This window comes from Canis lupus, chromosome 15 (genome assembly GCF_011100685.1).
Source record: "Canis lupus familiaris isolate Mischka breed German Shepherd chromosome 15, alternate assembly UU_Cfam_GSD_1.0, whole genome shotgun sequence".
Classification (NCBI taxonomy): Eukaryota; Metazoa; Chordata; class Mammalia; order Carnivora; family Canidae; genus Canis; species Canis lupus.
The window spans coordinates 13,726,252-13,752,730 of NC_049236.1; the positions used below are offsets into that span (position 1 = coordinate 13,726,252).

Genomic DNA, 26,479 nt, shown 5'->3' on the forward strand with positions numbered 1-26,479 from the left:
AGCTGTGGACACACCTGGTGCCAGAGCTGTCCATTTTATGTCAGACCCATGGCTGGAATTCAAATCTCCACATCATAAAAGACCTGGAACACCCTGAACCTACTCCCTTCCCAAAGAGGGGAGCCTCACCACCTTGAGAATTAAGATTTTTTAAAAAATCTGTTCTTAGTGTTGGTGTAGGAGAAAACATAGGGAGTTCCTTGCTCACTGTATAGAATATGATAACTGCTCACTAAATACCAGTTATGACCAGCATTATTTACTCAGTTCTATAGAGGAAACCAAGGACTCATGGAGGAAAACATGGAGTGACACTCAGAATTGTAACCGAGAGGATCCCACGTCCAACCTCTCTCCACAACTGCCCCCCCCCCCATGTGCTACATGCAGAGCTGGTGCTGGGCCATGTACAGGAAAGAGGATCCAGAGTCTCTGGTCTGAGGCCAGAGAGGGTGGGAAAGTATCCACGGAACTCAGGAAAGTTGAGAGGCATGGGTAAAGTGGTTACGTGTCCTGGGGTTTGGAGAAGAGCCAAGGATTAAGGGGAAAAAAGGAAAGAAATCTGACCACACAGGTTGTGTAATGCATCTCCTGTTGCAAGGTCAGCCACAGGAGGAGGGCATAGGAATAATAAGGTAGATAGTGAGAAACAGAGCAGAAGAGGGAGGCCCCTCAAATGCTGCCTTCCAAAGAACTCCTCATGAAAACATCTTGGTCTCCATTTTGAATTATGAGCTTGGAGTGGGTTTGGAGGGAGAAAATCAGGAACAAAGTAAGGCTGAGAAATTAAATTGTTCTCCTCAAAAAAAAATTGTCCTCCTTAGATGCATATTCACATGATCTCCATGAGCTGTAGCCCCCACCCATCTCCCAAGCACTCTTCACCTGGTGAACTCCTACTCACCCTTCAGGGTCCTATTCTTGTTTGTAGTTTTCTCCTTCCCTGGATGGGCCCAGTCCACTATTCATGGTTTCAGAACATGCCTTACCAAGTTTTCCTGTACTGCCTTAGTTTTCTGCTTTACCTCCCAAGCTGTGAGCTCAGGAAACATTTGTTGAGTGCATCAGTGACTGACTGAATGAGCATTCCTGGGAGGAATTCCCAGGAATTCCTTGGCAAAAGACACTTTACCCTCCTTATAGAAGGAGAATCTGAGGCACAGAGAGTGTGATTGCCTGGCTTCATATGTCCTGAGCGAGCCCTGAGGCTGGGCCTCCTGAGTGTGAGGCCAGTGCTCTGCCTGCCGGCAGTCAGCCCAGGACACAAGTGAATGGTGGACTGGGACAAGTGTGGGGAACAGTGCAGAGGAGGCTGGGGCAGACAGTATGGAGGCCCCCTGATTCTAATATCAGTTGGCCCTTCAAAGGCGATTTTCCTCTGGCCACATCACTTTAGCTCCCTGTTAGTGTTCTTTTCTCAGAAATGGGATAATCATTAACTCAAGCACACCCCCTGAACATTTGGTAAACTAGGCTGTAAATTTTTTGCAGTCACGGTTCATGTCTGTTTTGCTGGCCACTGTGGTCAGGCACGTAGCTCACTGCCAGGCACAAAATAGGTGCCCCTGAAATATTGATGAATAACGAGGAGAAGGGCAAGTAGGAAAGTACCTGGGCATTATCACTGTCTGCTGAGAAAGCTTTCTTCTTAATGATTCCTAAGATGGATCCTAAGATGGACTCAATGAACTCTGGAATCCCAGTCTAAGCTCTGCCCTCACCCTTTGCTCCCCCTCCAGGTGGGCAGGGCCATCCTCCCCTCATGGACTAGGCCAGGTGCTCAGAGGATTTCAGCAACAGTCAGGGAGAGTCAGCAAACCACTGGCCCCTGAACCATGAGTGTCTCTCTACTGAGCCTCACCAGACCCCTGGACACTGTGTCTGGGTTCCTGCAAGTCGCCTCCCTGCTAGGCCTGGCTCTGTTGCTGCTCAAGGCAGCACAGTTCTACTGGCACAGGCAGTGGCTGCTCAAAGCTATTCAGCAGTTCCCGTCCCCTCCTTCCCACTGGTTCTTCGGGCACAGGCAAGAGGTAGGAAGGGGCTGGACTGGGAGAGGGAGGGCAGGGCGGGATGGGGCTTTTGGAGCTTCATCCCAGTCAGTAGATCCATCCCGCAGAGTCTTTGTGGGAGACCTGCACAGGGTTCAGGGAAACATCCAGCTTATCTGCCAGTTCTTGGCTCCTCACCCCAATTCCAGGAGCTCCTCAAATTTAAGGTAGCCTGTGCTGGTGCCATCAAGTCTGTCTGATCCTCCTTGTTTAGGGAGATGTGCAGGCTGTGGTGTAGCCCTGAGCCTTGAGAAGAGTAGTTGTTCCTTCCTGAGTCTTCCCCCTCCAGGCTGAGCAGCCCCAGCTCTTCTCCCAGACACACTTCCTGATGCTTCCCTGCCCTAGCCACTGAATCCCATCCTCTCGTCCTGGTCCTGGCTGGCCTGGGAATATACAGCACTGCGGTCATGGCCAAGGGAGAACATAGACAATAATCAGGTGTCAGGTCACAGGAAAATAGGCTCACCTACTGGATGGGGGGGTGATGTCAGTCAGGTGCAGGGACCAACTGATTTGCTATGCCCGAGATTATGGGATGTTCCATACTAGTGACTTCAAGGCTAAAACCCCAACAAGTTGTTGGAACACATGAGAGGAAGTTTCCAGGTTGGGGCAGGGAAAGAGTACTGACAGTGAGTTGCACCAGTAACCGAAACGGTTTCCCTCCCAGTTCCTACCCCAAACCCTGGTACTGTGAACTCCTTGGGCTGCAGATGACACCCTCTTCCAGTTCCACAGTGACAACCACAGGGCTGATCCCTAAGAGATTCCTGAACAGGCTGTGCTGTGAAGAGGAATAAGCAGCTAGAGGCTGCATTGGAGACAGTGCCTACTCTCGACCTTTGTCAAAACCGGTCCCGCAGAGGGGGCACCAACAAGGGGGGAGAGCACGTGAGGAGGGAGGCTGTCTAGTGGTGTGTTGGAATGAAGTAGCCAGAGGTGTTGCAGAGGAGGAGGCCAAACAATTACAAAAAAAGTGAAGCCAAAGACAGAAACTTCATGTCAGCCACAGGGAGACAGCCAAAGGCCACTTTCTTCCCAAAAACTGTTGCTTGAATGATTTCCAGAGTCTTTGTCCATTTTGAGAAATTGTGACCTTTTGTCACAATTCTGAGCTAGGATTCAATTGAACAACCACTAAAATTTCCTCCACTGCTGTTCCCATTCAGTGGATGGTATGGAGAGTCAGTAAGCAGACAAGTTCATTTAGGTAACTCATGTTACTCCGCTTCGGCCAGCTGAACACAGAGTGCAGCCAAATTTTCTTGCTCTTGCAAATCTGAGACTTTCTTTACTCAGTACCTCTGTTATTGGCTAAGCCAGGAGTAGATTGCCACATGTAGTAGGTTAAAGCTAATCTTTCAGGCCAGGTGACAAGTGATAAGTGGGACAGGGAAGCATGTGGGCTCAGAGCCAAGGTACTTAGATTCTATCCCAGCTCTGCCACTTACTTCAAATGAACTTGCTCTGTGCCTCTGTTTCCTCATCTGCAAAATGGGGATCATGATGAGGAGTATAGCCTCATGGGAGATTTACTAATCTCTGAATGTTGCCTGGCACAGTTACACTCTAATTTATAAAACTTGAAGGTCATAGTAATGCTCATGAAGGACAAACATGTTCGTAGGTTAGCAAACTTGCTGCAGTAACTAGGGCTGAAATCGGTCAGAATTATGAAAGAGGAGCACTTCCTTCACAGTGTGCAAAATCCATGACCCAACAGTCCTCTCTGACCCCGGGTCGTCCCTTCCCCCTCAGGCACAGCCTATAGCACAGCCTACAGCACAGCCTACAGCCCCTGACGATGGAGTGCCTGTGCCGCCCCTTTATTTCTGTCCACTGTTTCTCCTGGTTTCTCATGGGGACATTTTTAGGGTGGCAACACACCCAGAAGGATCCAGGTGAGAACAGTTATAATGGAGCATTGCCTGCATGAGTGGCCACAGCCTGAATAAAGTCCAGTGTACACGGAGTATTTGCCTACAGGGCTACCATGAGCACATTGTCTACCAGAGTCTCACCGGGCCCTGGCCAGCCCCGTTCAGGCAGAGATGGAAGTCCCAAGAGGTTTTCTTGAGGGCCGTCAGATCAGTGGGGGTCAGAATGACCCAGAAAGAGGAAGAGCCAAGCAGAGCACTGTTTAGCTCCATCGGGACCCCAGAGGAACTATTGACACTCCCCAGGAGCAGGAGTTTCTGGAAGCTTGAAGAGTAAGCAATCAGACAGAAGGCAGGCAACTCTGCTGAAACAGGATCCCCCGGAAGCCTCTGCTAAACAATCTTGAGGGGATCCTGGAGGATGAGGTAACATAACTTTGACATAAGAGGCTCCCACTAGGGGCACCTGCTTGGCTCAGTGGTTGAGAGTCAACCTTTGACTCAAGTCGTGATCCCCGGGTCCTGGGATTCAGGCCCGCATCAGGCTGCCTGTAGGGACTGTCTCTCTCTGCCTGTGTCTCTGCCTCTCTCTCTGTTTGCTCAGTAATAAATAAATAACTCTTTATATATAGGCTCCCACTAGGGAGTCCCTGCACTGCATCCAAGGAGAAGGGTGGTCCCAGTGATGGAAATGACCTGGGAGCTCAGAGTAGCCTCCTCAAGTAACTGGAGGACACTACTCAGTGTATGGACCAAGGATGTCCCCCACCTCCACTCCCACTAGAACATAAGTTCCATGAATCTGGATCCTGATCAGAGCTAGCTCATCAGACAGTTCCAAACTCCTAATCACTGCCAATATCCAGAACTATTTCCATAGGGCCATCCTGCCCTCTACCACCACTCCAAGCAGTGGACATAATGAGAAAGTAAGGTTTTGTTGATTTGTCTCTCCTTTGGTACAGTTCCAAAAGGGTCGGGAGCTGCAAGAGCTGAAGAAAAGGACAGAGAAATACCCTTGCGCCAGTCCTCGTTGGCTATGGGGAAGCAGAGTTAGCCTCGTAGTCTATGACCCAGACTACATGAGGATGATCCTGGGGCGATCAGGTGAGAGCTAAACTTCTCTTCAGTTGGAGTGGCCTTTCCCTCTTAGATGCATTCCTGGTGCACTGTGACAGTCCAGGAGGGACCGCTGCCTCAGTCCATCAATATTTGAACCTCTACCTGTGATCCTTCCAGCCTAAGAGCCAGCGGCGGGCCAAATAGTCAATTGGAATGCTCAAACATCTGTGAGAATTACACTTGACGGGATGAGCACTGGGTGTTATTCTGTATGTTGGTAAGTTGAACACCAATAAAAATTATTTTATTTTTTTTTAATTTATTTTTTATTGGTGTTCAATTTACTAACATACAGAATAACCCCCAGTGCCCGTCACCCATTCACTCCCACCCCCCGCCCTCCTCCCCTTCTACCACCCCTAGTTCATTTCCCAGAGTTAGCAGTCTTTACGTTCTGTCTCCCTTTCTGATATTTCCCACACATTTCTTCTCCCTTCCCTTCTATTCCCTTTCACTATTATTTATATTCCCCAAATGAATGAGAACATATAATGTTTGTCCTTCTCCAACTGACTTACTTCACTCAGCATAATACCCTCCAGTTCCATCCACGTTGAAGCAAATGGTGGGTATTTGTCATTTCTAATAGCTGAGTAATATTCCATTGTATACATAAACCACATCTTCTTTATCCATTCATCTTTCGTTGGACACCGAGGCTCCTTCCACAGTTTGGCTATCGTGGCCATTGCTGCTAGAAACATCGGGGTGCAGGTGTCCCGGCGTTTCATTGCATTTGTATCTTTGGGGTAAATCCCCAACAGTGCAATTGCTGGGTCGTAGGGCAGGTATATTTTTAACTGTTTGAGGAACCTCCACACAGTTTTCCAGAGTGGCTGCACCAGTTCACATTCCCACCAACAGTGTAAGAGGGTTCCCTTTTCTCCGCATCCTCTCCAACATTTGTTGTTTCCTGCCTTGTTAATTTTTCCCATTCTCACTGGTGTGAGGTGGTATCTCATTGTGGTTTTGATTTGTATTTCCCTGATGGCAAGTGATGCAGAGCATTTTCTCATATGCATGTTGGCCATGTCTATGTCTTCCTCTGTGAGATTTCTGTTCATGTCTTTTGCCCATTTCATGATTGGATTGTTTGTTTCTTTGGTGTTGAGTTTAATAAGTTCTTTATAGATCTTGGAAACTAGCCCTTTATCTGATATGTCATTTGCAAATATCTTCTCCCATTCTGTAGGTTGTCTTTGAGTTTTGTTGACTGTATCCTTTGCTGTGCAAAAGCTTCTTATCTTGATGAAGTCCCAATAGTTTATTTTTGCTTTTGTTTCTTTTGCCTTCGTGGATGTATCTTGCAAGAAGTTACTATGGCTGAGTTCAAAAAGGGTGTTGCCTGTGTTCTTCTCTAGGATTTTGATGGAATCTTGTCTCACATTTAGATCTTTCGTCCATTTTGAGTTTATCTTTGTGTATGGTGAAAGAGAGTGGTCTAGTTTCATTCTTCTGCATGTGGATGTCCAATTTTCCCAGCACCATTTATTGAAGAGACTGTCTTTCTTCCAATGGATAGTCTTTCCTCCTTTATCGAATATTAGTTGACCATAAAGTTCAGGGTCCACTTCTGGATTCTCTATTCTGTTCCACTGATCTATGTGTCTGTTTTTGTGCCAGTACCACACTGTCTTGATGACAACAGCTTTGTAGTACAACCTGAAATCTGGCATTGTGATGCCCCCAGATATGGTTTTCTTTTTTAAAATTCCCCTGGCTATTCGGGGTCTTTTCTGATTCCACACAAATCTTAAAATAATTTGTTCTAACTCTCTGAAGAAAGTCCATGGTATTTTGATAGGGATTGCATTAAACGTGTATATTGCCCTGGGTAACATTGACATTTTCACAATATTAATTCTGCCAATCCATGAGCATGGAATATTTTTCCATCTCTTTGTGTCTTCCTCAATTTCTTTCAGAAGTGTTCTATAGTTTTGAGGGTATAGATCCTTTACATCTTTGGTTAGGTTTATTCCTAGGTATCTTATGCTTTTGGGTGCAATTGTAAATGGGATTGACTCCTTAATTTCCCTTTCTTCAGTCTCATTGTTAGTGTATAGAAATGCCACTGATTTCTGGGCATTGATTTTGTATCCTGCCACGCTACCGAATTGCTGTATGAGTTCTAACAATCTTGGGGTGGAGGCTTTTAGGTTTTCTATGTATAGTATCATGTCATCGGCGAAGAGGGAGAGTTTGACTTCTTCTTTGCCAATTTGAATGCCTTTAATGTCTTTTTGTTGTCTGATTGCTGAGGCTAGGACTTCCAGTACTATGTTGAACAGCAGTGGTGAGAGTGGACATCCCTGTCTTGTTCCTGATCTTAGGGGAAAGGCTCCCAGTGCTTCCCCATTGAGAATGATATTTGCTGTGGGCTTTTCGTAGATGGCTTTTAAAATGTCGAGGAATGTTCCCTCTATCCCTACAGTCTGAAGAGTTTTGATCAGGAATGGATGCTGTATTTTGTCAAATGCTTTCTCTGCATCCAATGATAGATTCATATGGTTCTTGGTTTTTCTCTTGTTGAATGATGAATCACATTGATTGTTTTACGGGTGTTGAACCAGCCTTGTGTCCCAGGGATAAATCCTACTTGGTCATGGTGAATAATTTTCTTAATGTATTGTTGGATCCTATTGGCCAGTATCTTGTTGAGAATTTTTGCATCCATGTTCATCAGGGATATTGGTCTGTAATTCTCCTTTTTGGTGGGGTCTTTGTCTGGTTTTGGAATTAAGGTGATGCTGGCCTCATAGAACGAATTTGGAAGTACTCCATCTCTTTCTATCTTTCCAAACAGCTTTAGGAGAATAGGTATGGTTTCTTCTTTAAACGTTTGATAAAATTCCCCTGGGAAGCCATCTGGCCCTGGACTCTTGTGTCTTGGGAGGTTTTTGATGACTGCTTCAATTTTCTCCCTGGTTATTGGCCTGTTCATGTTTTCTATTTCTTCCTGTTCCAGTTTTGGTAGTTTGTGGCTTTCCAGGAATGCGTCCATTTCTTCTAGATTGCCCTATTTATTGGCGTATAGCTGTTCATAATATGTTTTTAAAATCGTTTGTATTTCCTTGGTGTTGGTAGTGATCTCTCCTTTCTCATTCATGATTTTATTAATTTGAGTCTTCTCTCTCTTCTTTTTAATGAGGCTGGCTAATGGTTTATCTATCTTATTAATTCTTTCAAAGAACCAACTCCTGGTTCTGTTGATCTGTTCCACAGTTCTTCTGGTCTCGATTTCGTTGTGTTCTGCTTGAATCTTTATTAACTCCCTTCTTCTCCTGGGTGTAGGATCTATTTGCTGTTTTTTCTCTAGCTCCTTTATGTGTAAGGTTAGCTTTTGTATTTGAGTTCTTTCCAGTTTTTGAATGGATGCTTGTATTGCGATGTATTTCCCCCTTAGGACTGCTTTTGCTGCATCCCAAAGATTTTGAACGGTTGTATCTTCATTCTCATTAGTTTCCATGAATCTTTTTAATTCTTCCTTAATTTCCTGGTTGACCCTTTTATCTTTTAGCAGGATGGTCCTTAACCTCCACGTGTTTGAGGTCCTTCCAAACTTCTTGTTGTGATTTAGTTCTAATTTCAAGGCATTATGGTCTGAGAATATGCAGGGGACAATCCCAATCTTTTGGTATCGGTTTAGACCCGATTTGTGACCCAATATGTGGTCTATTCTGGAGAAAGTTCCATGTGCGCTTGAGAAGAATGTGTATTCAGTTGAGTTTGGATGTAAAGTTCTATAGATATCTGTGAAATCCATCTGGTCCAGTGTATCATTTAAAGCTCTCGTTTCTTTGGAGATGTTGTGCTTAGAAGACCTATCGTGTATAGAAAGAGCTAGATTGAAGTCACCAAGTATAAGTGTATTATTATCTAAGTATTTCTTCACTTTGGTTAATAATTGATTTATATATTTGGCAGCTCCCACATTCGGGGCATATATATTGAGGATTGTTAAGTCCTCTTGTTGAATAGATCCTTTAAGTATGATATAGTGTCCCTCTTCATCTTTCACTACAGTCTTTGGGGTAAATTTTAGTTTATCTGATATAAGGATGGCTACCCCTGCTTTCTTTTGAGGACCATTCGAATGGTAAATGGTTCTCCAACCTTTTATTCTCCTGTAGGTGTCCTTCTGTCTAAAATGAGTCTCTTGTAGATAGCAAATAGATGGGTCCTGCTTTTTTATCCAGTCTGAAACCCTGCGCCTTTTGATGGGGTCATTAAGCCCATTCACATTCAGAGTTACTATTGAGAGATATGAGTTTAGTGTCATCATGATATCTATTCAGTCCTTGTTTTTGTGGACTGTTCCACTGAACTTCTTCTTAAAGGGGAATTTTAAGAGTCCCCCTTAAAATTTCTTGCAGAGCTGGTTTGGAGGTCACATATTCTTTTAGTTGCTGCCTGTCTTGGAAGCTCTTTATCTCTCCTTCCATTTTGAATGAGAGCCTTGCTGGATAAAGTATTCTTGGTTGCATGTTCTTTTCATTTAGGACCCTGAATATATCCTGCCAGCCCTTTCTGGCCTGCCAGGTCTCTGTGGAGAGGTCTGCTGTTACCCTAATACTCCTCCCCATAAAAGTCAGGGATTTCTTGTCTCTTGCTGCTTTAAGGATCTTCTCTTTATCTTTGGAATTTGCAAGCTTCACTATTAAATGTCAAGGTGTTGAACGGGTTTTATTGATTTTAGGGCGGGATCTCTCTATTTCCTGGATCTGAATGCCTGTTTCCCTTCCCAGATTAGGAAAGTTTTCAGCTAGAATTTGTTCAAATACATATTCTGGCCCTCTGTCCCTTTCGGCGCCCTCGGGAACCCCAATTAAACGTAGGTTTTTCTTTCTCAGGCTGTCGTTTATTTCCCTTAATCTATCTTCATGGTCTTTTAATTGTTTGTCTCTTTTTTCCTCAGTTTCCCTCTTTGCTATCAACTTGTCTTCTATGTCACTCACTCGTTCTTCCATCTCGTTAACCCTCGTCGTTAGGACTTCTAGTTTGGATTGCATCTCATTCAATTGATTTTTAATTTCTGCCTGATTAGCTCTAAATTCTGCAGTCATGAAGTCTCTTGAGTCCTTTATACTTTTTTCTAGAGCCACCAGTAGCTGTATAATAGTGCTTCTGAATTGGCTTTCTGACATTGAATTGTAATCCAGATTTTGTAACTCTGTGGGAGAGAGGACTGTTTCTGATTCTTTCTTTTGAGGTGAGGTTTTCCTTCTAGTCATTTTGCTCAGTGCAGCGTGGCCAAAAGCAAGTTGTATTGGGAAAAAGAGAAAAAGAGAGGAGAGAAAGAAGGAAAGAAAAGAGAAAGAGAAAAAAGGAAGAAAAAAAAAGAAGAAAAAGAGAAAGAAAAAGAAAGGAGGAAAAAAAGGGGGTGGGGAAGGAAACAAATCAAAAAGCAAAAAAAAAAAAAAAAAAAAAAGAACCACGGGGGAGTATCTTCTGATTCTGTGTACTTTAAGTCTTTAAGTCCCTTGGCTTCTCCTGGAAGTTGTCAGTCTAGCTGGTGTTCTGGGGGAGGGGCCTGTTGTGCTGATTTTCAGGTGTTAGCAGTTGGGGGAGCTGCTGTGCCCCCTGCCTGGTGCAGGGCTCAGTGGGGGTTGTTTACCCCGTGAGGCCGCAGGAGAACAGCCCCAGTGGCGGGGCCAGCTCTGGAAACCTGGATTCAGCTCCGGCAGGAACTCCGGAGCTCTCCGTCTGCAGGGCCTGGAGGCTCCGGGGGGGGGGGGGCCGCTGATCTGCTCAGCTCGGGGCAGGAGCGTCCTTGCTGTCCTGGGCCCTCCCGGCCTCTGCCTGTCCTGGGGGGAGGCGGGATCCTGGGCTGTGTCCCGGCGCCCTGTGCTCCGGAGCCTGCGCTGGTGGATTCGCGTTCCCGGGCCGCGCAACCCCCTCCGCGGAGCTGCCGCGCGAGCCCCTCCGAGCTGCTCCTGGAACCGCGCAGCCCCCTCTGCACGGAGCCTCTTCCTCTGCCCGAGCCCCCCGAGCTGCTCCCGGGGCCGCGCAGCCCCCTCCGCGGAGCCGCCCCCGAGCCCCCCGAGCTGTTCCCGCCCCGCAGCCCCCTCCGCGGAGCCGCCGCCGGAGCCCCTCCGAGCTGCTCCGTGCGCGCTGCAGCCCTTAGGGAGCTGAGCGCACTCTCCTGGCGCGCAGTTGCTCTGTTACTGTCTCAGGGAACCCGAGGGCATCCCCGCCCTCCTGGGTCCTGCTCCAACTCCCTGCGAGCCCCTTTCCCCCCGGAAGGTCGGAAGGTCGGTGCAGCTCCTGCTCCTCCGGGACGGGGCTCTCCTGTCCTGGGGACCCTCGCCCCGGCCTCAGCCCGGCTCCTCGCTGGGCCCCTCCCCCTTGGAGGCCTTTGTTTCTTTCTTTTTCCCCGTCTTCCTACCTTGATAGAAGCGCGAACTCTTCTCACTGTAGCATTCCAGCTGGTCTCTATTTAAATCTCAGGCCGAATTGATAGATTTTCAGGATAATTTGAAGGTTTTCTAGGTAATTTGGTGGAGACAGGTGATTTGGAGACCCTACTCTTCCGCCATCTTGCTCCTCCCCCCGAAATTATTTTATTAAAAAAAAGAATTACCATATTCTTTCTCTCTCATTTCTTTCTGTCGTTCTTTCTTTTGCTTTTTCCCCTTATTCCTTCTTACCGTTTTCTCTCCTATGCCTCTATCTTTATTCACCACAGTGGTGTGATCCTAGACTGAAGGAAAATTCCTATCCATGATGCCTGGGGTGGACCCGCACACCCGAGCCATTGCCTCAGCTGGGATATAGGAACTGAACCATCATTTTAAAAAAATCACCATAATACTACCATTCTTTTTGCACCGAGGACAGAAGATAACTTTCTCACAGATTCAAATTTCTGCTCCACGTGGCTTTGCTATGGGACACTTAGTCTTCCATCGTGTGCCCAAAATGACTATCAGGAGAGAAATAGAGTCCAGGTTGAGAGGCAAGAGGGAAGTGGCTTGACACAAGCTGCCAGCTGACAATCATCAACAAGGAATGGAGGCCAAAGATCTAGACCACAGCTGCCTTTGGGGCCAGCCTGAATTCCTTGGTCACCACCAGTTTGCTGTCATGTCCTTCTTAATTTTCAGACCCAAAATCTGATGGCTCCTACAGACTCATGGCTCCCTGGATAGGTAAGTGCGTTTAGCCAGGACAATGGTCCACCGTGTGCGTAGAATTGCCACCCACTATCCATTTGGCCCAGACTAACAAGAGGACACCAGCACCACAGTGACTCCACTCAACTCGGAATTGAGCCCCATTCTCTCCTTATAAAACCCTCACCCCCTCCAAATGGTGCTGGAGCCCTCTGTAGCTCAGCTTCTCCCAGGCTGAGAGAAAATCAGCCGGACTTCTGACTGAAGACCTTGTATGATCCATCTCCCTGCTCTGTTTCAACCTCCATGTCACAGCTGCCATAACCACTTCCTGGCCTCAGGCTTTGGGAAGTCCCCTTCTTAACATGCACTGGCCCTTCCTGCTTTGCAAAAGATGCCCTTCTTCTGACACCCTGGGTTCCTCCCAAATTATCCCTGGATAACTCGGGCAAGGTCCCTTCCCAACCACCCCCAAACACACTGTGGTCCAGGGTATGGTTTGCTCCTGCTGAATGGAGAGATATGGTTCCAGCACCGGCGGATGCTGACCCCAGCCTTCCACTATGACATCCTGAAGCCCTACGTGAGACTCATGGCTGACTCTGTCCAAGTGATGCTGGTAAGTCAGTCGAACACTACCTCACCTGCACACTCACACCCACAGCACAGTTCACAAAGTCCATTCTCAGACAGCTGTATCCTTCATAAATGCATTAGCGTGGCCCCTGGAATCACTCATTACACCCTGCAATGAGACAGAGCCCCCGGAGGGCGGATGGGACAGGAAAGCACCCTGGCACCCACTTTCATCCACTCTTTGCTCCCTGCCCACAGGAGAGAGAAACACGGTGGAGGCAGGGTCCCTTCTCCTCCCACTTGCATGTCTTTGGCTTGGATAGGAAGAGTATTCAGTACCCCCAGAGAATAGGACAAGCCGCCCCTGGCTGGCCTGGGCAGTAGCAGCTTCAGTGGCAGCAGGGACATCCCAGGATGTCACTCAGGTGGTCTCCTGGGTGAGATTGAAGGCTTATTTTTTTAAGATTTATTTATTTATTCTTGAGACACACAGACTGAGAGAGAGAGGCCGAGGCATAGGCAGAGGGAGAAGTAGGCTCATGACAGGGAGCACGATGTGGGATTCGATCCTGGATCCCAGGATCACGACCTGAGCTGAAGGCAGATGCTCAACCACTGAGCCGCCGAGGCGTACCCTGGACTGATGGATTCTACATGGATTTTAGCTACTCCCTGGAGGGAAATGCAGATCAGGTCTCAACCCCCAGGGCTGGGTCCTGCCAGAACATCACCTCTGAGCATGACCCTATTGCTCATTCACTGTACTCAGCTGACTTTTCCTGAACAAGAGGAATTGTCATCCTTGATACTCCTCTCTTAGGAACCCCTGTACTGGCCCCTTAACCTTTCTCTTGCCTTGACACTTGTTCCCTAAATTTGGACCTTATCCATTTTTCTGTGTAGGTCATTCCTAGGGCAGAAAAGATTCCCCCTTTATCTCCTGAGAGACAATGTCTACAGTCTGCTAAAAAGTGGTTATTGCCATAACTTATACTGAAGTCAGCCTCAAGAGATCATTCTTAATAAAATAACAACAGTTTCTGAGAAAATACTCGACATATCACAAATATTCGGCTCTCTGGTTCGAAATCGATGAAACACAGCTGTTTTAGAAAGTGAGGACATGTCATCAGAATATGTGGAGCAGCAGAGAGAGAGCCTAGCCTCATCAGCATAGGCCTTCCAGAGGAGTAAAGAAGGATCAATGTGTCCCCTCTACACAGGACAAGTGGGAGGAACTCCTCACCCAGAACTCACATCTAGAGATCTTTGAACACGTCTCCTTGATGACCTTGGACACCATTATGAAGTGTGCCTTCAGCTACCAGGGCAACCACCAGGCAGACAGGTCAGTGAAATGCATAGCGGCAGGGTCCTATTTCCTACCAACTGGTGTGGACTCATCTGGAGGCGGTTCCAATAGTTGGGATGTTTACCAACCCAAAGAGCCACATTCTGCAGAGAGCCCCGGTCTGACACAGTCAAATTCAGCCCACGCCAAACCTGCATTAGGCACAGACCCTGACCCCTGCTTTAGGGAGAAGCCTGGCTGCCCAAGTCCCTCATAAATGGCTGAGGGTCTCTGGGGCATAAGACAGAAATATCAGATGCCTAGGATCACCTGCACCAATGACTGAGGAAACCTCCACCCACAGCCCCACTCCACTCCAGTTCAGATGCCTCCCTCCACCTCGACTCTTCTGCCTCATCTCCCTTCAGGAACTCCCAGGCCTACATTCAGGCCATTCGAGATCTGAACAACCTGGTGTTTGCCCGGGTGAGGAACGTTTTCTACCAGAAAGACATCTTCTACGGGCTGACCTCTGAAGGCCGCAGGAACCACAAGGCCTGCCAGCTTGCCCATGAACACACAGGTTGGACTCTGCCCTCTGGGCACCTCTCCTCCTTCATCAAGCAAAGGGATGGGCCCTGACGCCTCAGGCAGAGGCCTGCCCCTCACTGCCCCTCCAGAACCTGGGACAAACCCATTCTGGATTCCCACCTAGTGTACCTGTTAGGGTGCCAGATGCAATGCAGGAAGCAATTGCATCACAACATGGGTGAAGGTTGAACGAGCGCCCCTGCCAGCCACATTCAAGCAGAGCCTTCTTGGGCTGTGCTGCTGAGGGGAGGGCTTACATGCAAATACCTGGTGCTAGAGCTCTCACCCTGGCATGCACACCCATTGCCAAACTCCTCCTGACTCTGGTGACACTGTAACTGGGGCCCCAGGGGCAGGTGAGCTTTATGGCTCGCTATGTCTGGGCACCCAGAGCTCTCAACTCCACCTGGGAACACTGTTTGGGCAGACCGAGTGATCAAGCTGAGGAAGGCTCAGCTACAGGACGAGGGAGAGCTGGAGAAGATCAGGAACAAGAGGCACTTGGACTTCCTGGACATCCTCCTCTTTGCCAAAGTGAGTATGGCAGGGGAGGTCTGAGCATTTGCCCACAGGAGCAGAACAAGGGTGCCATCTCAAAGTCTGCCCTCTCTCTGGGTCTTCCCAGATGGAGAACGGGAGGGGCTTGTCTGACAAGGACCTGCGTGCAGAAGTGGACACATTCATGTTTGAGGGGCATGACACCACAGCGAGTGGCATCTCCTGGATCCTCTATGCTCTGGCCACACACCCTGAGCATCAGCAGAGGTGCCGGGAGGAGATCCAGAGCCTTCTGGGGGATGGTGCTTCCATCACATGGTGAGTGATCATGAGATAAAGGGCCCTGCCCCCTCGACTAGGGAATACACTGGGTGCCAGGGCCTTACCTGCCCTTCAAGATAGCTTGGTTTAGGGAGCACCTGGACCAGATGCCCTACACCACCATGTGCATCAAGGAGGCACTGCGACTCTATCCACCAGTTCCAGGTGTTGGCAGAGAGCTCAGCAAGCCCATCACCTTCCCTGATGGACGCTCCTTGCCCAGAGGTATGGCCTCATAACTCTCACTCCATAAGCACTCCTGGGGGACTCATGGGATGTCTGAAATCCACATGTCCTGGGTCAGTTCTGAAGCTCTGTGGCCCCTTTATTTTCCGCAGTAAGTGGGGACAAGGTTATAGTTGGGATGAGGTTGTAGAATACTTGACACAGCGTTGGGCCACATTCAAAGTTATATATGAAATAGTGAAAGGGATTATAGAAGATGGAAGGAAAACAAGAGTGAAGAATTAGAGAGGGAGACAAAACATAAGAGATTCGTAACTCTGGGAACGAAACAAGGGGTAGAGGAAGGGGAGGTGGACAGGGGGATGGGGTGACTGGGTGAAGGGTACTGAAGAGGGCACTTGACAGGAGGAGCACTGGGTGTCATACTATATGTTGGCAAATCGAACTCCAATGAGAAAGAACTAAAAAAATAAAATAAGTGAAAGTTCCCCTTCATACCTAGAGAGAATATTCTCTATCTGTTCATTCTCGAAATAACATGAAAAATGTGTCTTGATTCTTAGATGTCGAAGGTTAAAATCCTAACTTTCTATCCTTCTTCACGACAAACATTCAAGCCCCGAGAGTTCCATCATTTTATGACACTATATTCCTCCCATTGATGACACTGATATTTTGTGAGTTTAAGCTGTATATATCCTATTCCTGACTCCAGGAACACAACTCCTGAAGGATTTCTGTCTTCATTGATACCCCTTTTGGATATCATACAGATTTGATGTAGTAATAGGATAACTCCTTGATGACAACTGCAAAATCTATATACCTGGCAGTTAAAATAATGACTCAGGGGCCCTGAGTGGCTCAGATGTTGTGTGTATGTCTTGGCTTAGGTCATGATCCTGGGATCCTGGGATGGGACTCCCTGCTGAATGAGGAGTCAGCTTTTACTTCTGACATTCCCCTGGTCATGCTCTCTCTACTCTCTCATGTAAATACAGAAACATTTTGTATAAAAATAATGATGACTCAGTACATTGCACCTTCTCTACCAGGAGATGTTGGCTTCAGGAAGGGGCTTCAGAAATAGCATACAATTCTAATTCTCATGATTTGAGCGCCAGAGAGGGAAAGCACTGGGGCAAGGAGAGTTCTTCCTCCACTCTTACGGAGTTGAGTGCATTAAACATATCAGGAAATCCACTCTCATTCTTCAGATGGCCCATTCCCAGGGAGCCCTCAGGTTGATGGAGAGAGCAGCTGGTGACCACATCTGAAGTCCCTGCCATGGTCTAGTCTACCTTTTAGCTCACCTCTGCTCTGAATCCCAGCCCTGCCACATCCAAGCTGGGTGGTCATAGGCAAGTTGCTCAGCCTCTCTGAGGCTTAGGTGCTCATGTGAACAATGAGCATTGGGCCTTCCTTGGAGGGTTGTTGTGAGATGGGTTAGTCAATGCATATTCCCCTAGAGCTCATGGACGGTACTTGGTAAATGTGAGTTGTCCCTTGAGCTGCTCTCTAACATAAGCCTCCAGTTCTTTCTGCTTCTCACCCTGGTCTGGATATCTACTAATCTGGGCACACGTGCTGTGCCATGTCTGCCCCACCTCTCCTGCTACACTATCATTCCCCTGAGAGTGATGAGAAGCAACTCTCATAGTAGCTGCCAAGCTGTGTGAGCAAGCACCTGGCCCCGCAGGCAGGTATAACCATTCTTCTCTCTTCTGCCCCACAGGATTCTTAGTCTTGCTCTCCTTTTATGCCCTTCACCACAACCCGAATGTGTGGCCAAACCCAGAGGTACAATGGCCTTGGGAGGATGGGATGGGGGAATCTCTGCACACCAATCCTTCCTCCTGTTCCATTTCTGGGTGTGTCCTGAGGTTGAGAGGAAGAAGGAGCTGGCCCCACGTATCCTGATACTGGGGTTGCTATACAGGTGTTTGACCCTTCCCGCTTTGCACCAGATGCCTCTCGACACAGCCATGCTTTCCTGCCCTTCTCAGGAGGATCAAGGTGAGGCACTTGTACTGGGATGGGAGGAGAGGGCTGTTTACTAGGAACATTCCTGTTGTTTGTCACTTCCTACATTTCCATGGGTGTTGCAGATATGCTCTGACATGTTGGTGTGCTGGCAAAGAGGTGTGTCTCTCTATGTATGAAAGAAAGTTGGTAATCACTGCATGCTATGGAAACTTTGACCCATTGCTCTCAGTCTCCAGCCACAATTCAGTCAGTGGCTATTCAATGGCTCGAGGCATTCTTGTGATTTCTTCACTTTATGAGGATGACTTTACTGAATTGGACATTCTCACATGCAGTTTTCAAGTGTTGTCAATGTCAAGTCAGGATGGAATCAAAGATTTCTTTTGCACACATTCTGAAACCAGACCTTCTCCCCACTCAACCCCTATACTGCACCATTGCCTAGGTGCGTGTGTTTCCATCCTCAGTTGCCTGCATGTCTGAAATATTTAAGCCTACAGAGGAAAATATCCTGCAATCTCTTAAGGGCCTCAGAAGTATTCAACTTGTGACTACAGTATTTTTGCATGTATTCAACAGAATTTTGGACTACATAGAAATGATAATGAACACTTGACAGTTTTCTCAGTCGTGAAATCATTGCATATGATCTGTGCTCTACATACCTGAATTTTACACTTTGAGTCCAAAAGATGGGTAGAGAGTCTCAGGAGAGGAGTAGACACCTCATATCCTAGCTTAGAACTAATGGAGATTTTGTTTATTCCTTTCTGCTTTCCTATTCAATTCAGTAAACATCATTCAATATCTAAGACTAATCATTAAGCCTGACTCTGTGCCAAGCCTATGCTATGAGATGTGATACTGCCCTTGCCTCAGGGAATGCTCAGTCAAAAAATGAATGACTCTACTCAAAAAAGTCATCATCTATTGATTCTTTCTTTCCCTCACTCATTTACTAATTGACCGCACAGTAGGAAGTTCCTCTTCTGGCACTCTCCTGGTCTGGATAATGACATGTCCTTGAGTAAAATACCGTGTGATTCAGGGTCCACGAGTGAAGAGGCATAGCACACAGGGGTGGATGTGTGTGTGGGGGGTGTTCATGAGGACATACTGGCCTTATCTTAGACTTGAGAATGCAGCAGACAGAAGTGGAGGGAGAGCATTCTCCTGGATCTCCTCAGCAGGAGCTGAGCTGGGAGACAGCTGGACAAGTGACAGGTGACTGTGTGAACAACCCTGAGAGGGCTTTGATGCCAGGCTGAACCTTGTGAACATGCCTACCTGTGATGGAAGACGTGGGAGGCTAAGAGCATGGGAGGGTGGGGCATCAGGAGAGGGATAAGAGGTGGAGACAGAAAAGTTCAGGTGAGGCGGTAGCTGAACGACTCACTTCTGGAGTAGAAGTGGTTGACTGAGGGGCCAATGGGAAGGTAAGAGTCTGGACCCAAACTGGAAGGCAAATGGCACAGCAGCTTGAGCATCCCTAAGGCTCTGCCCCTACAGGAAGCTTCCCTGTTGACTTCCTTACCCAACTCCATCCTGTCATTTCTATGAGGATCTGGATCCCTGTGTGCTCATGGGATATGGTTAGGACCTGAAGTGTGGCCCAGCCCACCTCCTCTGGTGTCTGGCCTGGCTCCACATTGTGAAACCAGATATGGCTGGTGCAGAGAGCAAAGAACCTAATGATTAACTGTTGTAGTGATCACTTGACTTGGCTCTGAGGCTCAAAGTGTTGACCCTCCTGTAACAGGGTTTCAGGCCTGCTGAGAGCAGAGGTAAGAGGAGGAGCTGATCCTGGAAGAGAGTAGGCTTTTGTCAGAGGTCAAAGGGAGAGTGTTAACAAAGCAAGGCTTGGGGTAGAGATGTGCATGTGTCCAGGGAAGGGGATCAGGGCTGGGCCCATGCAGGCTGGTCCTGAACAGACTGTTCCTGGCAGGGGCTTTGAGGCCACTCCTCACTTCCTTTTCCCTCCCTGACCCAGGAACTGCATCGGGCAGCACTTTGCCATGAACGAGTTGAAGGTGGCGGTGGCCCTGACCCTGCTCCGCTTTGAGCTGGCACCAGATCCCTTCAGGATCCCTGTTCCAACTCCAAGAATTGTGTTGATGTCCAAGAATGGGATCCACCTGCATCTCAGGAAGCTCCTCTAACCCTTGTGGGGACAAGGATGAGCCCTGAGGGCCTCCTGCCTGCCATTCTGTCTTCCTGTCAGTCTCTCCTGTCTGCTGGTTTCTGCTCACTTCCTGCTTCCCCTCTGCCCACCTGCCAGCCTTCCTGCTCTCCTGCTCTTGCACATGAGATTGTCTGCACTTCTCTATCTCACCCTTTTCCAAGATTCCTTCTGTTAGTCCGTTATCATACTCCGCCGAGCTGTCGCTCTGATTGTCCACGTAAATTGGCATTAGCTACCTGCCCCTCAGGCTGTGTGCCCTCTCCCTGTCATTGTTTCTTGTTGCCTGCTTGTCTGTCCCTATAATGTTTTCTCTTGCTGCTTTACCATATTACACAAACTTAGCTCCTTCAAAGAGCACAAATTGATAATCTTGTGTTTTAGGAGATCAGATATCTAAAATGAGTCTCACTGGGTCGCAACAAAGGCACGTAGATGCTCTAAGGCATAATCTCTTCTCTTGCATTTTCCATCTTCTCAGAATCTACTCTCAAGGCTATTCAATGAGGGGACTAAGCCTCCTCATTTATCATGGAAATACACTTTTCTTCAATTCAACTGAGTCAGATGTTAACGATACCTGTCAAATTTTTAGTGCAACAACTAGACTTTTGTTTAATTGAACAGAGGTATGCCAGCCAATCTAAGTGCACCCATAAAGCTAGACATGTCAGTCCACCTTTGGTCCACTTGGCATTCACACATTCCCTTACATCATACTTCGTCCCTAACTAAGTAAAATAAAGTCATGCTTCTACCAACTCAGCTGCCTATGATTGAAACTGTGTAGTCCCTTTTCCCCAACAACAAAGCCCAAGTTTTTGGAGAGTCTTCTCTCTTCTCCCCAAAAAGCTGTAACATAAATGCTATGATGCAAAGTTAACTGTTAGTATTTGTGTTACATTTGACATGTTATAAGACAAGGAAGGAAAAATCTGACCCACATACCTACACATGCATAATCATACTCGTAACAAATAAGGGGAAAATGCTAGAAACCACTACACTCCTTATTCTATAACCCGTGACATAGCCACCGTTAGCATTAAACACCCTTATTCCATTAACCATTTCAGAGTTTATTTGCCCTCTGAAAGCACCTCAGCCAGTTTTGATTTTGTTTTGTTTTTTGTTTTTGTTTTTATTTTTTTCCTTGTACAATGACCCAAACCTTCACTCTTGAAGGTTCTGGGTCATTCCCAATCTAACCTCAACTGCCCTGTGACATTTTCCCCTTTAATGACAGGACTTGGTAGTTCTAAAAGATGCTCTATGTACTTCCTCCACTCCAAGTAACTCTTGTTTTTCTTGCCTTTGTTGCCTTTCTTGCCTTTGTTGCCTTTGTTGAAATTGGAAACTGCCAATTTCCCCGTTGGTAATCAGGATCAGTCTAGCATAGTAACTCCTGAAATCAGACCCATGAGGAGCCCAATGTGGCCAGCAAGTGTATTCATGTAGTCATTCTTGTGTCTCCTGGTGGAAGCACTTCTGCCTTTGAAAGTAAGACCACTAGGGCCATGGAGCATATGGTTGGAGTGAAAATTCCCTCAAGTGTTGCTAATCCGATCGCTAGGCATAATCATGAGTGGTGCTGTTCCAATTTCCTTCCCTGAATCCTCGATGAGTGAAACCTGTCTATGGAAGAAACAGCACCATATATTGTACATTGATTTAAAGCATATACAGCATCCTGGAGAGCCTTCCTTCAACCCTTTAAGTTATTGCCACCTCGCTGCCGCTGTATACCCAAACCTACTCTGAGGTTATTTATCTGGTTCTGGAATGCAGAACTATAATGGATATACCATCCCCAACTGGCTAAAAAGACTCGGTAGCATAGAGGGTTTTGATGGCACCGGCTCCATGGGCATATTCCCATACGTCCCTATTCCAATGGTCAGTCTCCCATTTTTCAGTGTTCTCATTGTAAAGGATGACAGGCTGTAACTTATGGAATTCACTTTCCTTTTACTTCATACACACGCAGGCTGATCTCCGGGTTTTGTTTCATAAATCTGAGCCCTACCTAAAGCCTGTGGCTACATGTCAGGATGATCTTCAAGGCAGACATAGAAGCTTGGATCAGTTATCTTCTAATTCAGAGAATTGCTTTTTTTTTTAAAGATTTTATTTATTCATGAGCGACTCACAAAAAGACAGGCAGGGACATAGGCAGAGGGAGAACCAGGTTCTATGCAGGGAACCCAATGTGGGACAGGATCTTGGACTCTGGGATCATGCCCTGGGCCGAAGCCAGATGCTCGGGCACCAAGTGGCCCTCGGTCTGAGAATTTTAATCCTCCACATTACTCTTTCCTTTCCCCACTCTCTCCAGTACAACATGAATATCCAGTCACTCTTCTTATGCTCCTTAGTTTGACTAAAATGTTTCAAGCCATCAAATATATACTGACCAGAACCTTCCCTTTAACAAGTCTGTGATTAGCAGTATCACTGGTGATGTCCTGTGTATTGCAACATCACACTCTGAGCGACGAGTGTCCTCTTTACCTTTGGCAGTTGGAGTCATCAGTGTCTTTCCAACTAATCCTCTTGAAGCACCAATTCAAGAAATCCAGAGTCAATTCAGAGAAATCATTAGGATTCTGTTTCTCGTAGAACCATTCCTGGTACCAAAATTTACCTTAGTCAGAGTTCTACCAGAAAAAGAAAACCATTAGAAAAGAAGCTTCCCCAGGGACAGGAAAAAGAAAAAAAAAAGAAAGGAACAACCCGACAGACCCAGAAGTACAATGTATCTGAGCTCCAATTTCTGACCACCCAGTAGCTTTCTTATGTTCTCCCTGTGTTCTTACTGAGCAGCTTAAGTAAGAAAGGGGAGTAGGGGACGAGGCAGTGTTCATTCCAAGTTGATGGGATGCCTGACTGAGTGAGGACACAGCAGGAAAGAAAAGGGCAGGGAAGGGTCATGTTCAGGCAGCACCAATGGTCTGGGAAGTGTCGGGCAAGGAAGGTTGGTGCCCACTCTGCAATCCTCGGGAGGAAGAAATTAAACACACTTGGGGTCATGGGATTTGTAGAGGAAAGATGATCAGGTCATGCACAGCCTGGGAGGTTCCCAGAGGAGGCTGGCAGATAAAAGGAACATGCATGGACCTCAGCTCCCCAAGCTCGAGATGCAGGCCCCAGGACTCCTTCCCACATGGTGCCTGAGCTCTTTCTCTCAGGAAGCCCTACCCTCTCCTGGAATGCTGACACCCTCAGCTATACCAAAATTTAGAGAAGTCAGGCTCACAGATGTACAGGAAGCCGAGGAACAGTCCAAACCAGAGTGGGTGGCATAAGGGAACTGGCGGCCCAGGACACAACTTTGTCCAGGTTCCCTGTCTACTGCCTCAGAAATGTGAGAGAATGCCAGGCCCCTCCAGAGCCCACTGTACCAACCAGGCCCTAAGTCCCTGGTCCCGAGAGAGAAGGGGCTACCCAGGCAGATCCTTGGAAAGTCCTCCTGTCCTCTTCCAGCCCCCCTTAGACAGTCATGGTCTTAGTCCCCTCTCCAGTCCCAGAGCTACCACTCTAAGCCCAAGCCACCCTCTTCCTGCACCTACGTGAGCTCAATAACCTGCTTCTACAGGTTCCTGTCATCAACCCTCCATCTATCCTGCTCTCACAGATGTCTTTCTATGCTGTAAAGCTGTTGTCCTGAGACAGAGAGAGAGAGAGAGAGAGAGAGAGAGAGAAGCACCAGCTTGCCGTGCAATGTAGAAATCTGCTCAGTTGGGCCCCTGTTATGTCGTTGGACTCAGTTTTGAGGACCTACTATGAGGAGGACATGGTCCAGATGTCTCAGGGCATGAGACAGACCTGCTCCTACCCTTTATTCTATGGGGCAGACAGATGCAACTAAACAATGAAGGAACATGAACACACAGAGCAGGAAGTTCTAGGCAGGAAGCAAGCATGGCGTCAGGAGAGAGACTTCAGGGGAGGCTGATTAGAGAGGGAGATGGAGGATGCCTTCTGGTGGGAGAGGACATTTGAGGTGAAAGATGGAGGCTGACAAGGAGCTGGCAGTGCAAAGAGCAAGGGAGAGCCTTACGGGTAGAGCAAACAGCAAGTCAAATCCTGGGGCAGGACAAAGTGTGGAGCATCCAGGAGCTGCCACTTGGTGGGACGGTGGCCTGAGAAGATGCTGGAGAGGCAATCCAGAGGATGGTGTGTGCTCTAAGATAAGGCGCTTTAAAAATGTAGGTAGACAATATATGAAAGCATGGGCATCACCATGTCAACACAAGTAACCATTCTACACAATAAATGATAGTCAGGCATGAGGAAAACTGAAGTAGAAACTTGAGGTCCTGGTCCTACCTGTGGCATTTACATTCTTTGTGACCTTGGGAACTTCAGCTAACTCCCTGGGCCTTAGTTTTCTTGTCTAGCAATTAAGGTTAATAAATTGTACAGTAGATATGAGTGCTCCCTTGCAAATCTTGAGGAGACATTTTTGAGGCGATACCAAGCAGGGTACTCGGTCAGGAACCTCACTTTCTCAGAATCACTTATATCTCATTCCAAGTAGAGAGTTGTGCTACACAATGTGTCCGTCCAAAACAAACAGGGTAGTTCTGTGCCTTCACTTGAATGGGAAAAGCAACCAAATATTTAAGAATCAGAAGCTGTTGCCTGGGATGTGCACTTCTTATAGAGGTGTAAAAGTCAACACGATGTGATGCATTGCATCAGCATCCAACGCAATGTTATCAGTCCCAGAAACAGGTATGCCTGGTGTTCTCTACCTGCAGGAGTCATCTCTTCAAGCTTCCACTTTCGGGACTGACCGTGCCCACTCCTCTGCCTTCTTGTGGCCTGTTAATGGAACCAAGAAGCATCCAGGAATAAAAATACTCTTTTCCCTTTAAAATGTGGCAACTCTATGAAGTCATCAAGCTAAAAGGATATACCAACTGGGGTATTGGATTAAGTGTGGCTGATCTCATTGAATCCATTTGAAAAATCTCTCCAGGATTCATCCAGTGTCAACAGTGGTGAAGGGCATGTATGGTATTGAGAACGACGTCTTCCTGAGTCTTCCGTGTATCCTGAACACTCGGGGTTTAACCAGTGTGATCAATCAGAAACTGAAGGATGATGAGGTTGTCCAGCTCAAGAAAAGTGCAGATACCTTGTGGGACATCCAGAAAGACCTAAAAGATCTGTGAGCTTCTAGGCTGTAGAAATTTAAAACCATGATGTGATTAACTGTGAGCCTTTAGTTTTTCATCCATATACGTGGATCACAGTTTGCTTTTATCTTCCTAAATATGTGAATCTGTGCTCACAGAATCAAAGCCCGTGCTTGGTTTAATGCTTGCAATATGAGCCTTGAACAAATAAAATTAACTATTGTAGTGTGAAAAAAATAAAATGTGGCAACTCAAACTGAATCTAGTCTCTTTGAGACTGTGACCAATGGGTCCAATGTGATCCTATTTTCCTCTGTTTATTCGTCAATCAGTAAGACTTCACTGAGCATCACCACCAGGCACAGCCCTGTGACCCATTCTTTAGAAGCATAGGGACACAGGTCGCTCTGTTACAACCTTCAAAGGCTCCTTGGTTGGTCTGTCTGGATACCAGATAAATGGGAAAGATATTGACTGGTGGATCAATGTTGACCATGCCAGCACAACTTACTCAGACTTAAGATCAGGCTCTTATTCTTTTTTTTTTTCCTAAGCTCAGACTCTTAAATTGTCCTCCTCAGATGCATATTCACAGGATCTCCATGAGCTGTAGCTCCCACCCATCTCCTGGGGACTCTCTATCTGGTGAACTCTTACTCACCCTTCAGGGTCCCATTCTTGTTTGTAGTTTTCTCCTTCCCTGGATGGGCCCAGCCCACTATTCACTCTTTCAGTACAGGCCTTAGCAAGTTTCCCTGTACTGCCTTAGTTTTCTGCCTTGACCTCCCAGAGCGTGAGCTCAGGAAGCATTTGCTGAGTGCATCAGTGACTGAATGAATGAGCATTCCTGGGAGGAACTTGGCAAAGGAATGTTTACCCCCGTTACAGAAGGAGAATCTGAGGCACAGAGAGTGTGATTGCCTGGCTTCACATGTCCTGAGCGAGCCCTGAGGCTGGGCCTCCTGAGTGTGAGGCCAGTGCTCTGCCTGCCGGCACAGTCAGCCCAGGACACAAGTGAATGGTGGACTGGGACAAGTGTGGGGAACAGTGCAGAGGAGGCTGGGGCAGACAGTATGGAGGCCCCCTGATTCTAATCTCATTTGACTCTCTCAAAGGCGACTTTCCTCTGGCCACATCACGTTAGCTCCCCATAAGTGTTCTTTTCTCAGAAATGGGATAACCATTAACCCAAGCACACCTCCTGGACATTTGGTAAACTAGGCTGTACATTTTTTGCAGTCACGGTTCATGTCTGTTTTGCTGGCCACTGTGGCCTGGCGCGTAGCTCACCCCCAGGCACAAAGTAGGTGCTCCTGAAATAATTGATGAATAACAGGGAGAAGGGCAAAGGGGAATGTGCCATGGTTTTAAATTATCACTGTCTGTTCAGAAGGTTTCCTTCCTATGGATTGCTAAGGTGGATCCTCTCAGTTAATGAACTCTGGAATCCCAGTCTAAGCTCTGCCCTTGTGCTTTGCTCCCCCTCCAGGTGGGCAGGGCCATCCTCCCCTGATTGGCTAGGCCAGGTGCTCAGGGGATTTCAGC

At 47.3% G+C, this 26,479-nt stretch overlaps 1 protein-coding gene across 1 annotated transcript; it reads left to right on the plus strand.

The window, feature by feature from the left end:
* The first annotated feature begins 1,782 nt into the window (after window positions 1-1,782).
* On the plus strand, window positions 1,783-20,551 carry CYP4A38 (cytochrome P450 4A38). The gene is given in 12 exon segments (NM_001048017.1): window positions 1,783-2,030; window positions 4,891-5,032; window positions 12,154-12,198; window positions 12,654-12,781; window positions 13,962-14,086; window positions 14,458-14,612; window positions 15,048-15,154; window positions 15,246-15,436; window positions 15,531-15,664; window positions 17,361-17,425; window positions 17,565-17,641; window positions 19,602-20,551. Coding segments are annotated over 12 exon segments (1,533 nt in total). The 5' UTR covers window positions 1,783-1,835; the 3' UTR covers window positions 19,771-20,551.
* Window positions 20,552-26,479: the final 5,928 nt, after the last annotated feature.